The 12,934-nt window shown below is 66.4% G+C and overlaps 2 protein-coding genes across 2 annotated transcripts in view; one reads left to right on the top strand and one right to left on the bottom strand.

The window, feature by feature from the left end:
- The window catches only part of RBM10 (RNA binding motif protein 10), a 29,261-nt gene extending 23,710 nt beyond the window's left edge, over positions 1-5,551 (bottom strand). Inside the window, 6 exon segments of the mRNA XM_054187511.1 lie at positions 81-154; positions 2,364-2,433; positions 3,162-3,347; positions 3,833-3,989; positions 4,386-4,450; positions 5,485-5,551. Coding sequence (XP_054043486.1) covers positions 81-154; positions 2,364-2,433; positions 3,162-3,347; positions 3,833-3,989; positions 4,386-4,402 — 504 coding nt within the window. The 5' untranslated portion in view covers positions 4,403-4,450; positions 5,485-5,551.
- Positions 5,552-5,840: 289 nt separating this feature from the next.
- On the top strand, positions 5,841-8,221 carry NDUFB11 (NADH:ubiquinone oxidoreductase subunit B11). The gene is given in 4 exon segments (XM_054187514.1): positions 5,841-5,966; positions 5,968-6,003; positions 6,635-6,765; positions 8,057-8,221. Coding segments are annotated over 4 exon segments (405 nt in total). The 5' UTR covers positions 5,841-5,855; the 3' UTR covers positions 8,184-8,221.
- Positions 8,222-12,934: the final 4,713 nt, after the last annotated feature.

The following is a 12,934-nucleotide window of genomic DNA, read 5'->3' as shown; positions in this document are numbered from 1 at the left end:
GGGGGGGGGGGGGTGTGCACCCCAGCACCCAAACCCCCCCCCACCCCCCCCCCACCCCCACCCCGTCGTGCAGGAGGGACCTGGTTGGCGTCCATCCACCGCGCCGCGTCCTGCAGGTGGTGGAACTCCACGAAGGCGAAGCCACGGCTCTGACCTGGAAATGGGGGTGGGGGTTGGGGGGGGGGGGGGGTCAGGGAGAGCACCCATGGGTGCCCCCACCCTCCCCCCCCCTCGCCCCCCAGTCTGGGGTATGGGTGTCCCTTGGGAGCCAATGGGGTGGGCGTGGGCACCCATGGGTGCCTCCTGGGACGCCCAAAGATGGATACAGGCACCCATGGGTGCTCCTGGGACCCCCCACGTTTGGGTACGGGCGCCTATAGGGGCTCCTGGGACTCCCCAGAACACTTTGGGGTGAGGACGGGCACCCATGGGTGGTCCCGGGACCCCCTCAGTAAGGGATGGACATCCCCTGGGAACTCGTGGGTTGGGTATAGACACCCATGGGTGCCCCTAGCATCCCCCCAGGACACCTTGGGCTGGATATGAGCACCCATGGGTGCTCCTGGGACCTCCCTAGGCTGGGTATGGGCACCCATGGGTGCTTCTGGAACCCCTCTTGGATGTCCTGAGTTGGGTATGGGCACCCGTGGGTGCTTCTGAAATCCCTCTGGGACTTTCTACGTAGGCTATGAGCCCTTATGGGTGCTCCTGGGACCCCCTAGATAGAATAGGGGCACCCCTGGGTGTCCCCTGGGTAGGGCACAGCACCCCTGGGTGCTCCTGAGGGCAGGACCAGCACCCCCAGGTGCTGCCCAATGCAGCCCTGGCACCCCCGGGTGCCCCTCGGGCAGAAGACAGGCACCCCTGGGTGCCCCCAGGCAACGGGATCGGCACCCCTGGGTGCCCCTGGGGAGGGGACCAGCACCCCTGGGTGCTCCTGGGGAAGGGACCGGCACCCCTGGGTGCCCCTTGGGCAGGAGACAGGCACCCCTGGGTGCCCCCGGGGAGAGGACTGGCACCCCTGGGTGCTCCATGGGCTGTGGGTCAGCACCCCTGGGTGCTCCTAGGCAGGGGGTGGGCACCCCTGGGTGCCCCCAGGTACGGGCCTGGCACCCCTGGGTGCCCCCAAGGCATGGGAGCAGCACCCCTGGGTGCTCCTGGGGAGGGGGATGGGCACCCCTGGGTGCCCCCGGGAAACAGGACCAGCACCCCTGGGTGCTCCTAGAGCTAGAACCGGCACCCCTGGGTGCCCCTGGGGCCGGGTCAGCACCCCTGGGTGCTCCTGGGGAGGGGACTGGCACCCCTGGGTGCCCCGAGGAACAGGACCAGCACCCCTGGGTGCTCCTAGAGAGGGGATGGGCACCCCTGGGTGCCCCCTAAGTGCGGCGCAGCACCCCTGGGTGCTCCCTAGGGACAAGACTGGCACCCCTGGGTGCCCCTGGGGAGATGACAGGCACCCCTGGGTGCCCCCCAAGCCTGGCACAGCACCCCTGGGTGCTCCTGGAGAGGGGACGGGCACCCCAGGGTGCTCCCTGGGAATGGCATTGGCACCTCTGGGTGCCCCTGGGGTGGGGACCAGCACCCCTGGGTGCCCCCTAAGTCCAGCACAGCACCCCTGGGTGCCCCTGGGGATGGAACCAGCACTCCTGGGTGCTTCCCAAATCTGCCACGAGCACTCCTGGCGATGAGGTTGACACCCCTGGGTGCCCCTAGAGATAGAACCAGCACCCCTGGGTGCCCCTAGGGAGAGGATGGGTGCCCCTGGCATAGGGAACGGCACCCCTGGGTGCCCCTGGGGAGAGGACCAGCACCGCTAGGTGCCCCTGGGGATGGGACCAGCACGCCTGGGTGACCCTAGGGAGAGGATGGGTACCTCTGGGGGGAGGAACGGCACCCCTGGGTGCCCCTCAAGTCTGGCGCAGCACCCCTGGGTGCCCCTTGGGGACAGGACCAGCACCCCTGGGTGCCCCTAGGGAGAGGATGGGTGTCCCTGGGGGGAAAAAGGCACCACTGGGTACCCCTAGAGATGACACCAGCACCCCTGGCTGCCTCCCAAATCTGGTGCAGCACCCCTGGGTGCCCCTAGGGGATGGCACCAACACCCTTAAGTGACCCAGGGATGGAACCAGCACCACTGAGTGCTCCCCAGCACGAGTATGGTGGGGACTCACTGCTCTTCCCAAGAACCCCAGGTGGGTGGGTGCCCCTCAAAAAGGGACCTGGGTGGCCTGGTGCTCCCTCACCCCACCCCATAAGGGACTCAAGCATCCAGGTGCCCCCCCCCACACACACCAAAGGGGACCCAAGGGTCGGGGTGCCCCACGCCCACCCACCCAAAAGGGGTCCCGGGGGTCCGGGCTCACCTGAGGACTTGTTGCGCATCAGTCGCACCTCACGGGGCTGCACTCCCTGCGCCTGCAGCTGCGCTCGGATCTGGGGGGGGAAAGGGGGCGGACACCCAGCGTCAGAGGGACACCGGCACCCCAGGGGGGCACCCAAGGACCCAGGCACCCAGGCGTCCGGGGAGAGCAGGGTGGCTGGGACACCCCCCAAACCCATTCGCCCCCCACCCAGGAGCCCTCAAAACGGGTCGGGGAGGGACCCAGGGGACAGAGGGGACCCAGGGGACTGCGGGGAGCACCCAGGAGTAAGGGGGCACCCAGGGGACTGGGGGGCACCCAGGCATTTGGGGGAGATACGGCTGTTTGTGGGGACCCACGTGATCCTGAGCCCCAGCATTAGGGAAGCAGGTACCCAGGAGGGGGCGTGGCCTTGAGGGGAAGGGGGTGTGGCTTGACAGAAAGGGGGCGGGGTTGAGACAAGGGGGCGTGGTCATAGTTCCCCAGGGCACTCTATTGGGGAGGACCCGGGGGGCGTGGCTGAGGAGGGGCGTGGCCAAGGCAAGGGGGCGTGGCTCATCCCTCCCAAGGCGGTTATGGGGGGGATTTAAAGGACCAGCACCCCCCCAAAAAAGGCGGGGCTTGGATAAGGGGGCGTGGCCACGGGGGGCGTGGCTATGTGGGGGAGTGGCCACGGCAAGGGGGCGTGGCCAAGGCCAGCCCGAGGGAGCCCAAACTGCCCCCACCCCCCCGCCCCCAAGGCTGGGGGGGGATTTAAAGGGCCAGCGCCCCCCTCCCCCCCAAAAAGGGGGCGTGGCTTACGTCGTTCTCGGTGGCAGCCTGCGGCAGCATGCGGAGCATGACGATGGTGCTGGCCCGCGGCTCCTCCTCGGCCGCCTCAGGCCGGTAATCCTGGTCCCGGTAGTCACCATCGGCACCAAAGGGTAAGGTAGGGGGTGCCGGGGGTGGGTCCCGCTTCCGGGGGGGCTCCGAACCCTCGTAGGAGGCCTGGGTGGGGGGGGGGGGGGGAAGAGGGGGTCAGGTGTTTGGACGGGGGACCCAGGGGTCCAGGGGGGCACCCAGGCATCCAGGAGGACCCCAGCACCCACCTCAGGGGTGACCCTGCCCCCCCCAATAATCCCCCCTCCCCCCATCTCAGGGGACCCAGGTGTCTGGGGGGGACCCAGGCGTTGGGGGGGCACCCCAAGAGGACCCCAGCACCCACGTCAGGGGTGACCCCCAATACATGCCCCCCCCATACCGCCCCCATGACCCCCATCTCAGGGCACCCAGGAGTCTGGGGGGGCACCCAGGTGTCTGGGGGGGACTCAGGTGTGGGGGGGTCACCCAGGAGGACCCCAGCACCAACTCAGGGGTGACCCCCAATACCTGCCCCCTCCATAACCCCCCCATGACCCCCATCTCAGGGCACCCAGGAGTCCGGGGGGGGCACCCAAGTATCTGGAGGGGGCACCCAGGCATCCAGCACCCACCTGCGGGGGGGTCCCCGAGGCTGGGGGTCCCTCAGGGGGGCCCCCATAACCGCGATAATCCATGTCGCGATAGTCGTGATCCCGTTGGGTACGGGAACCTTCTTCAGGGGCGGTGGGGGCCCCCCCATAGCGCCCCGTCCGGTCCCCACGGCCCCCCCTGAGAGATGGGGGAAAGGCGTCGGGGGGTCCCCAAATGTCCCCAACCCTCCCCCCCCACAGGGGTCCTCAAATGTCCCCCACCCCCCTAGGGGTCCCCAATGTCCCCTCCCCCCTCGGGGGTCCCCAAATGTCCCCCACCTCCCCATGTCCACCCCATGGTATCCCCAAATGTCCCCAACTCCCCCCCGGGGTCCCCAAATGTCCCCCACCCCCCCAGGGGTCCCCAATGTCCCCCCCATATGGTCTCCAAATATCCCCACCCCCCCCTTGGGGATCTCCCAAAATCTTGTCCTCCCCTTGAGGGGCCCCAAATGTGTGTCCCCCCGCCCCTTGGTGGTCCCCAAATGTCACTTCCCCCCCCCCCCCCAGGTCTCCAGTTTTGGGGCCCCCCTACCTGCGCTCGTACTCCATGGTGCTGGCACCTGTCGGGGACAGCGTGACTGGGGGAACTGGGACGGACTGGGAAGGGGTAGGAAAAAACTGGGAGTGACTGGGAGGAGTTGGAGGGGTACTGGGAGGTATTGGGGGGCAACTGGGAGGCACTGGGAGGGATTGGAATGAGCTGGGGGGGCAACTGGGCTGGACTGGGAGGTACTGGGATGACCTGGCGTGGTACTGGGAGGCACTGGGGGACACCTTGGAGGCACCAAGGGGCACTGGGAGGGACTGGGATGACCTGGGGTCATACTGGGAGGCACTGGGATGACTTCAGGTGGTACTGGGACGCACTGGGAGGGACTGAGATGACCTGGGGTGGCACTGGGGGACAGCTGGGAGGCACTGGGGGACACTGGGAGGGACTGGGATGACCTAGGAGGGTACTGAGAGGCACTGGGAGACAACTGGGAGGCACTGGTGGGCACTGGGGAGGACTGGTATGAACTGGTGGTGTACTGGGGGTCACTGGGATAACCTGGTGGGGCTCTAGGAGGCACTAGGAGACAACCGGGAGGCCCTGGGGGGCACTGGGAAGGACTGGGATGAACTGGTGGGAGACTGGGAGGCCCTGGGGGGGCACTGGGATGACCTGGCGGGGGGGTGGTACTGGGAGGCACTGAGGCACAACTGGGAGGCACCGAGGGGCACTGGGAGGGACTAGGGGGGTACTGGGAGACATTGGAAGCCAACTGGGAGGCACTAGGGGACACTGGGAAGGACTGGGGAGCACTGGGATGACCTGGTGGGGTTCTGGGAGGCACTGGGGAGCACTGGGAGGCACCGGGGGGCATCTGGAGGTGTACTGGGAAGTACTGGGAAGCGCTGGGGGGGTAACTGGGGGGGGTCACTGTAAGGGAACTGGGATGAACTGGGACCTAGCCCAGAGGATAAGGCCCCGCCCCCTCATTAGCATACAAGGCCCCACCCCTCCGGCAGCCTCCAGCGCCGGGCCCCGCCCCCTCACCCCCCTCTGGCCAATCCCCGCCTGCTCTCAGGCTCCCGGTAAGCCTCGCCCCTCTCCGGTAAGCCCCGCCCCTCCGCCGGTAGGCCCCGACCTGTCCTCGTCGCTCCGCCGCCGCCGAGCCCGACCGGCAAAATGGCGCCAGCCGCGCCGCGCCCGCCCCGCCCCGCGCGCCCGCGCCCGGCCGCGCGGCGCTCCCATTGGACCGGAGGCCCGCCACTCCGCGGATCAGCCCCTCTCATTGGTTCGCGCCGCCGTGGGGGACGGGACCAGCTCTGAGGGAAGGAGCGAGGGGAGTGGTCAGCGCGCCGGCGACCGCCTCTGATTGGCTGAAGGCGGGAAGGCGGGACGCCGCGCAGGCCCTCCCTGGTGATTGGCTGGAACGCGGCGGCGGCGCGCTGTGATTGGTGGGAGCGGGAGCTGGGGGAAAAGGGGAAGGGGGAAGGCGGGACTTCCGGCGGGAAGATGGCGGCGCTGCGGAGGGCTCTGGGGGCACTGCGGGTCGGGGTGCGGGGCCGCTCGGCGGGGCCGGGGGGAGCCCTGGCCCTGCCCCGGGCGCCGTTGGGGGCCGACCCCCCACCCGGAGGAGCCCATGGCGGTGGCGCAGAGGAAGGTGGGCGGGGCTAGGAGGCGGTGGGAGGGGAGGGGCTAGGGGGGAGGGGGCGGGGCCTGGGCAGGCCAAGGGCAAGGCGGGAGGGGCGGGGCCAAGGCGGCGGGGGCGGGGCGTAGCGAAGGGGCGGGGTTTGCGCTCCGCTGATTGGATGGGCGGGAGGCTGGAGGGGGGGCTTCGGGAGGGGGAGCGGCGTGGTGAAGGGGCTGGGGTTGCGCAGCGCTGATTGGATGGGCGCGGCTGGGGGCGGGGCTTCTGGTGGGAGGGGCTTTGCCCTGCGCTCATTGGTTGGGGGCGGGGCTCATGAATGGGGCGTGTGAGGTGGGGGCGTGGCTTAGGGTGGAAGGGGGCGGGGCTTATGGCAGCAGCGGGGCCGGGCTGGGCTTATTGGTGGGCGGGGCTTAGAGTGGGGGGCGTGGCCTGATCTCAGGGGGTGGGGCTTAGCACAGCTCACCTTTTATGGGGTGGCTGGGGAGGGGGCGGGGCCTAAGAGGCGGGGGCGGGGCTTAAAGCCCATCCAGGAGGGGAAAGGGGGTAGCATGGGGGGGGGGGGGGGAGTTTGGGTGCTCCCCACCTGGACCCCTGGAGGGTGGGGGGGACCCCTGGAGGGACCCGGGTGTTTGGGTGCTGGCAGAACCCGGATTACCACGGCTTTTCGGCGGAGCCGGATGCTGACGTCCTCAACATGCGGGCGGTTTTCTTCACCGGCATCTCCCTCGCCATTGTCCTGGGCTCCGTCTTCCTCCACTACATGCCCGACTACGGGTGAGGGGGGCACCCATGTGTCTTGGAGGGGGGGGGGGGGGGCCACCCGGGGTCTTCAGGTCTCGGAGGGCCCCCCCGAGCGTTGGAGGGTTCCTCTCTGCTTGGCAAAGACGGGGCCGGGGGCGGGGGGGGGGCCTAGGGGCTCTATAGGGGGCTGGGGGAAGCCTATAGGGGGGGTAGGAAGGGATATAGAGGGCCCCCAGGGGGGCAGTGGGCGTCTATGAGGGGATATAGGGGACCCCTACAGGGATTCCGGAGATGCGTAGGGGTCTATGAGGGCATATAGAGTGTCTATAGGGGTCCTTGAGGGGATGTAGGGGGACCATGGGGGTCTGTAGGGGTCTGTAAGGGGATATAGGGGGGCTGTGGGGATCTGTAGGGGTCTACGATGGGATATAGAGGAGCCATAAGGGTCTCTGAGGGGATATAGGGGGCCCATGGGGGTCTGTAGGGGTCTGTAAGGGGATATAGGGGGGCCGTGGGGGTCTGTAGGGGTCTACGATGGGATATAGCGGAGCCATAAGGGTGTCTGAGGGGATATAGGGAGCCCATGGGGGTCTATAGGGGTCTCTAAGGGGATACAAGGGGGCCGTGGGGGTCTATAGGGGTCTCTGAGAGAATATAGCAGGGACGTAAGAATCTATAGGAGTTTCTGAGGGGCTATAGGGGGCCTGTGGGGGGCTGTAGGGGTCTATGATGGGATATAGTGGGGCCATAAAGATCTCTGAGAGAATATAGGGAGCCCATGGGAGTCTATAGGGGTGTCTGAGGGGATATAGGGGGGCATGGGGGTCTATAGGGGTCCTGAGAGGATATAGGAGGCCTTTAAGGGGTCTCTGAGGATCTATAGGGGTCTAGGGAGAGGTATAGGGGACCCTGAGGAATCCTATGGGGGTCTAGAGAAGCCTATGGGGGGATATAGGGGGCTCACAGGGGGACTCTGGAGGGTCTATAGGGGCCTATGAGGAGATATAGGGGGCGTGTGGGGGGTCTGTAGGGCATTACGGGGAGATACAGGGGGATTCTAGGGGCCTGTGGGGCTCTATAGGGGCTCTAGGGCCCTATAGGAGACCCCCAGTGGGGCTGTAGGGCTCCACAGGAACCTATGAGGGATATATAGGGGCTATAGGGTGGCACTGTGGGGCGCTATGGGGCGCTGGGGGAAGGCGGGGGGAGCTATAGGGGTCCATAGGGATGGCCGGGTCCCTGGGGGGTGGGTGTGGGTGGGTCACCCAGGGTGGGGGGGGGGGGGGGGGGGGTCCCCCTGACCCGCCCCACATCTGCCCCACAGGTTGCAGCAATGGGCCCGCCGGGAAGCCGAGATCCTCATCCGGGAGCGGGAGAAGAGGGGGGTGCCCCTCTTGGACCCCAACTATTACGACCCCGCTCGCCTCCCCCTGCCCCCCCCCGAGGAATGAACCCCTGGGACCCCATGGGTGCCCCCCCACCCCCCCCCAGACCCCTGGGTTCCCTTTTTGGCGGGGGTGGGGGGGGGGGAAGGGGCAGGTGTCCCCGCTGTGGGTCTGTGAATAAAGCATTGGGGGCTCGGCCGGATGCCTGGGACCCCTTTTTTTTTGGGGGGGGGGGGGGGAGGGTTGGGGGTCCCGGATGCCTGTGTCCTAAAGCACCGCCCCCCCAGCCCCCCTATAGCTCCCCATGGCCCCCTATAGCCCCACCCCAGGCCCCTATAGGGCCCCCCAGCTCCCTCCCCATAGGGCCCTATAGCCCCTCAAGTCCCTGTTGGGCAGCTATAGGGCTCCCCCATAACTCCCCAGCGAGCCCCTACAGGCCCCCCCCCCCCCAGCCCCTATAGCACCCTATAGCCCTCCAGGGGCCCCCCATCACCCACCCCCCATAGGCTGCTATAGCCCTACCCCGGCCCTACAGATTCCCCCATAGGCCCCTACAACCCCTCAGGCCCCCCATAAGCCCCGACGCCCCCCACACACACATCCATAGGCCCCTGTATGACTTTATAGGGCCCCCCAGACCCCCATTACCATCTGTAGGTCCTCTATAGCCCACTATAAGGCCCTATATGCCCCTATAGGCCGCAACAGGCCCCTATAACCCTTGCCCCATAGCCCATTCTAGTCCCCCTATAGATCCCCCCATAGTCCCCTATGGCTCTCTGGGTCGCTGTATCCCCCCCCCCCCAATAGGCTCCCCATAGGTCCCTATTCACTCCTCTAGGGGCCCTGTATTGTATATCCCCACACGGGGCTCTATAGGCTCCCCATAGCCCCATATATGCTCCTATGTTGCGTCTTAAGCCCCCTATTGACCCTCCTATAGACCCCCTATATCCCCTCATAGGTCCCTATAGGCTCCCTGTAGCCCCCCTATATGCTCTCATAGGCTTCCCATAGCCCCCTGTAGGCCATCCATAGGGCCCTATTGCCACTTATGGGCCCTATATCCCCCTCATAGGCCTCTATAGGTCTCCCATAGCCCCATATGGGCCTCCTATAGGCCTCGCATAGGCCCCCTATAGCCCCCCATATGCCCTCATAGGCCCCTATAGGCTCCCCATAGCCCCCCATATCCCCTCATAGGCCTCAAAGCCTTCCCGTAGCCACCTATAGGCTTCTCTATCCCCTCACAGGGCCCTTATAGGCCCCTGTAGGCTCCCCATAGCCCGCTATAGCCCCTCATAAGCCCCTATAGGCCACCCATAGCCCCCTATAGCTCTCTATGGGCCTCAACAGGCCACCTATAGCCCCCCATAGGCCTCTATAGGCCCCCTATAGCCCCCCATAGGCCTCCCATAGCTCCCTAGAGGCCCCCATAGCCCCCTATAGGACCCCCCGTGTCCCCCTCCTGGCCGCCGTCGGGGGCCGCGCGCGCCGTGCTGTGTCACGAGGCCCCGCCCCCTCATTACGTATGCAGGGCGGGGGGGGGGCGGAAGTGGGGCGTGGTCCATCCATCCGGGTACCGCCGCGCGCCCCCCCCTCGCGGAAGGGGGTGTGGCCACCCCCCAGGTGCGCGCGCCCCACCCCAACCCCCCCCCACCACACACACTAGTCACAGCGTCGGAGGCGGGCGGGAGGCGTCAGCCAATGGGAGCGTGGCGTCGGGGGCCGGCGGCCAATGGGGGGGCGCCGGGGGGGCGGGGCCGGGCGCGAGGAGGGAGAGCGGGGGGGAAGGAAGGGGCCGCCGCCGCCGCCCATCTTGTCGCGGAGGAGCCGAGCGGAGCGGGCGGGACCCGGCGGCGGGGCCTGGACAGCATCATTGGTGCGGGGATACGGGGGGGGGGCCGGGCGGGGGGGACTCCGGAGGGTGGGGGGAGATGGGGGGGGGGGGGGTCCCCGGGGCGGGGGGGGCGGCCCCCGGTTGGGGGGGAAGCCGGCCCCGGTTGGGGGGAGCTCCCCCTTCCCCCCTCAGGGTGGGGGGGGGGGGGGGGGGGGGGGGGGCGGTGTGAGGGGAGAAAGCCCCCCCGGGGGGGGCCGGTGGTGGGAATCCCCCTCCCCCGGACCCTCATTAATGGAACCCCATTAGTGGGAACCACCTTAATTAGTGGGAACCTCCCTCATTAATGGGAAGCCGCCTCATTAACCCCCCCCACCCCACCCCCTCCCGGGGAACCCCCGGTAATGGGGCCCCCCCCCGGGTCCCTCATTAATGGAACCTCCCCTCGTTAATGGGACCCCCACCCCCGGACCGTGATTAGTGGGAACCTCATTAATAGGAATCTCTCATTAATAGGAGCCCCCCTCGTTAATGGACCCACACACACACCCCCGGGGACCCCGGTAATGGGACCCCCCCCCCTCCCCCCACACCTTTAATTAATGAAATCTCATTAATAGGAACTCTTCTTATTAATGGGACACACCACCCCCGGCAGCTCATTAATGGGATCCTCATTAATAGGACCCCCCCCTCATTAGTGGGCCCTCCCGACCCTAATTAATGGGACCCTTGTTAATAGGAACTTCCCTCATTAATGGGACCCTCTCTCATTAATGGAACTTTCATTAATGAGACCCTCCCTCATTAATGGGCCCCTCGTTAATTGGAACCTCTTTCATTAATGGGACCCGCCCAGGACCCTCATTAGTTGGAACCTCATTAATTGGAACCTCCCTCATTAATGGAACCACTCCCAACCTCATTAATGGGACCGTCGTTAATAGGAACCCCCCCAGATTTTCGTTAATGGGAATCTTTGTCATTAACGGGAAAGCTTCATCATTAACAAGAACCTCGTTAACAGCAACCTCCCTTATTAATGGGGACCCCCCCCCCAGGACCCCTCGTTAATGGGGACCCTCGTTAATATGAACGCGTGTCATTAATAAGAACCTTCTGCATTAACGGGACCCCCCCCAGGAGCCTCATTAATAGGATCCTCATTAATAGGATTGTCCCTCATTAAGGGGAGCCTCGTTAATAGGAATTCCCCTCGTTAATGGTCGTTCCCCCCAGGACCCTCGTTAGTAGGACCCTTGTTAATAGGAGCTCATCTCGTTAATGGGACCCCCCTTGGGGGGGGGGGGGAGGGGGCTGTCCCGGATGCCTGGGTCCCTTGCGGGGGGGGCCAGTTGTCACCTGGTGTCACTCTGTGTGTCCCCTGGTGTCACTCTCCATCCCCCCGGTGTCCCCTGGTGTGTCACCTGGGGTCCCCTGGTGTCACCCTCCATCCCCTGGGTGTCACCCTCCCCTCTCCCATTGTCACCCCCGTGTCCCCCCCCGCTGTCCCCTGGTATCACCTACTGTCCCCTAGTGCCACCCCTCTCCATCACCCGGTGTCACCTTGGTGTCACCCGCCCTCTCCCAGTGTCACCCCCGTGTCCCCTGGTGTTCCCTCCGTCCCTCAACGTCACCTACTGTCCCCTGGTGTCCCCCTCTCTGTCCCCCGATGTCCCTCTCTGTCCCCTGGTGTCACCCTCCATCCCTCGGTGTCACCCAGTGTCCCCCCTCAGTGTCCCCTGGTGTGTCACCCAGTACCGCCTGGTGTCACCATCCATCCCCTGGTGTCACCCTCCGTGTCCCATTGTCACCCCATGTCCCCCCCCAGTGTCCCCTGGTGTCACCCAGTGTCCCCCTCCATCCCTCAATGTCCCCTGGTGTCACCCCGTGTCACGCTGCCTCTCGCATTGTCACCCTCTCATCCATCCCCCAACGTCCCTCTCTCTCCCCCCGGGTGTCACCTGGTGTGTCACCCAGTGTCCCCTGCTGTCACCCAGCGTCCTCTAGGGTCACCCTCCCTCAGTGCCACCCCGTGTCACCCACCACCCTCAGCGTCACCTACTGCCACCCCCCCATCCCCCTGCATGTCACCTGCTGTCCCCCCCCACATCCCCTGCTGACCTCTGACCTCTGACCCCGCAGATGTCCAGCTCCCCGCTGTCGAAGAAGCGCCGCATCTCCGGGTCCGAGCCACCGACGGGCTCCAGCCGCGCCCCCCGCCCCCTCCGCGTCCCCCAGCATCACCCCCCGCCAACGTGAGTGTCACCCACTGTCACCCGGGTGGCCCCTGTCATCCCCCCCGGGTGGCCCTGTCATCCCCCTCCAGGGTGGCCCTGTCGCCTTCTCTGGTCTCGTTGTCACCTCTCTGGTGCTCAGAGACACCCCCCACGGATGTGGCTGTCACCTGGTGTCACTTGGATGTCATCCACTGTCACCTGGTGTCACCCAGCTGCCAGCCAGGTGTCCCCCAGCACCCCCCGGGTGGCCCTGTCACCTCCCCTCGCGGTGGCCCAGTCACCTTCTCTGGTTTCGTTGTCATCTCTCTGACACTCAGAGCCACCCCCGTGAATGTGACTGTCACCTGGTGTCACCTTGGTGTCACTTGGATGTCACCTGGTGTCACCCAGCTGCCACCTGGGGGGCCCCCGGCACCCCTGGGTGACCCTGTCACCCCCCGTCCAGGGTGGCCCTGTCACTTTCTCTGGTCTCGTTGTCGCCTCTCTGGTGCTCAGAGCCACCCCCGCGAATGTGACTGTCACTTGGTGTCACCTGGTTGTCACGCAGTGCCACCTGGCTGTCACCTGGGGGTGACATGTGTCCCCTGTGGTCCTCGTCCTCCCTGTTCTGAGCCACCCCCACCAACAGGAGTGCCACCTGTTGTCAGCTACTGCTACCCACTCCCCAGTGTCACCTGGCCAAGCCTGTTGTCACCTGGGTGCCACCCGTTTGTCAACTCCCCCATCTGCCCCGCCCCAGG

The sequence above is a fragment of the Rissa tridactyla genome, unplaced genomic scaffold, assembly GCF_028500815.1.
Source record: "Rissa tridactyla isolate bRisTri1 unplaced genomic scaffold, bRisTri1.patW.cur.20221130 scaffold_397, whole genome shotgun sequence".
Taxonomy (NCBI): domain Eukaryota; kingdom Metazoa; phylum Chordata; class Aves; order Charadriiformes; family Laridae; genus Rissa; species Rissa tridactyla.
Note: the sequence above shows the minus strand (reverse complement) of the source record. Positions and strands in the feature narration are given on the sequence as shown.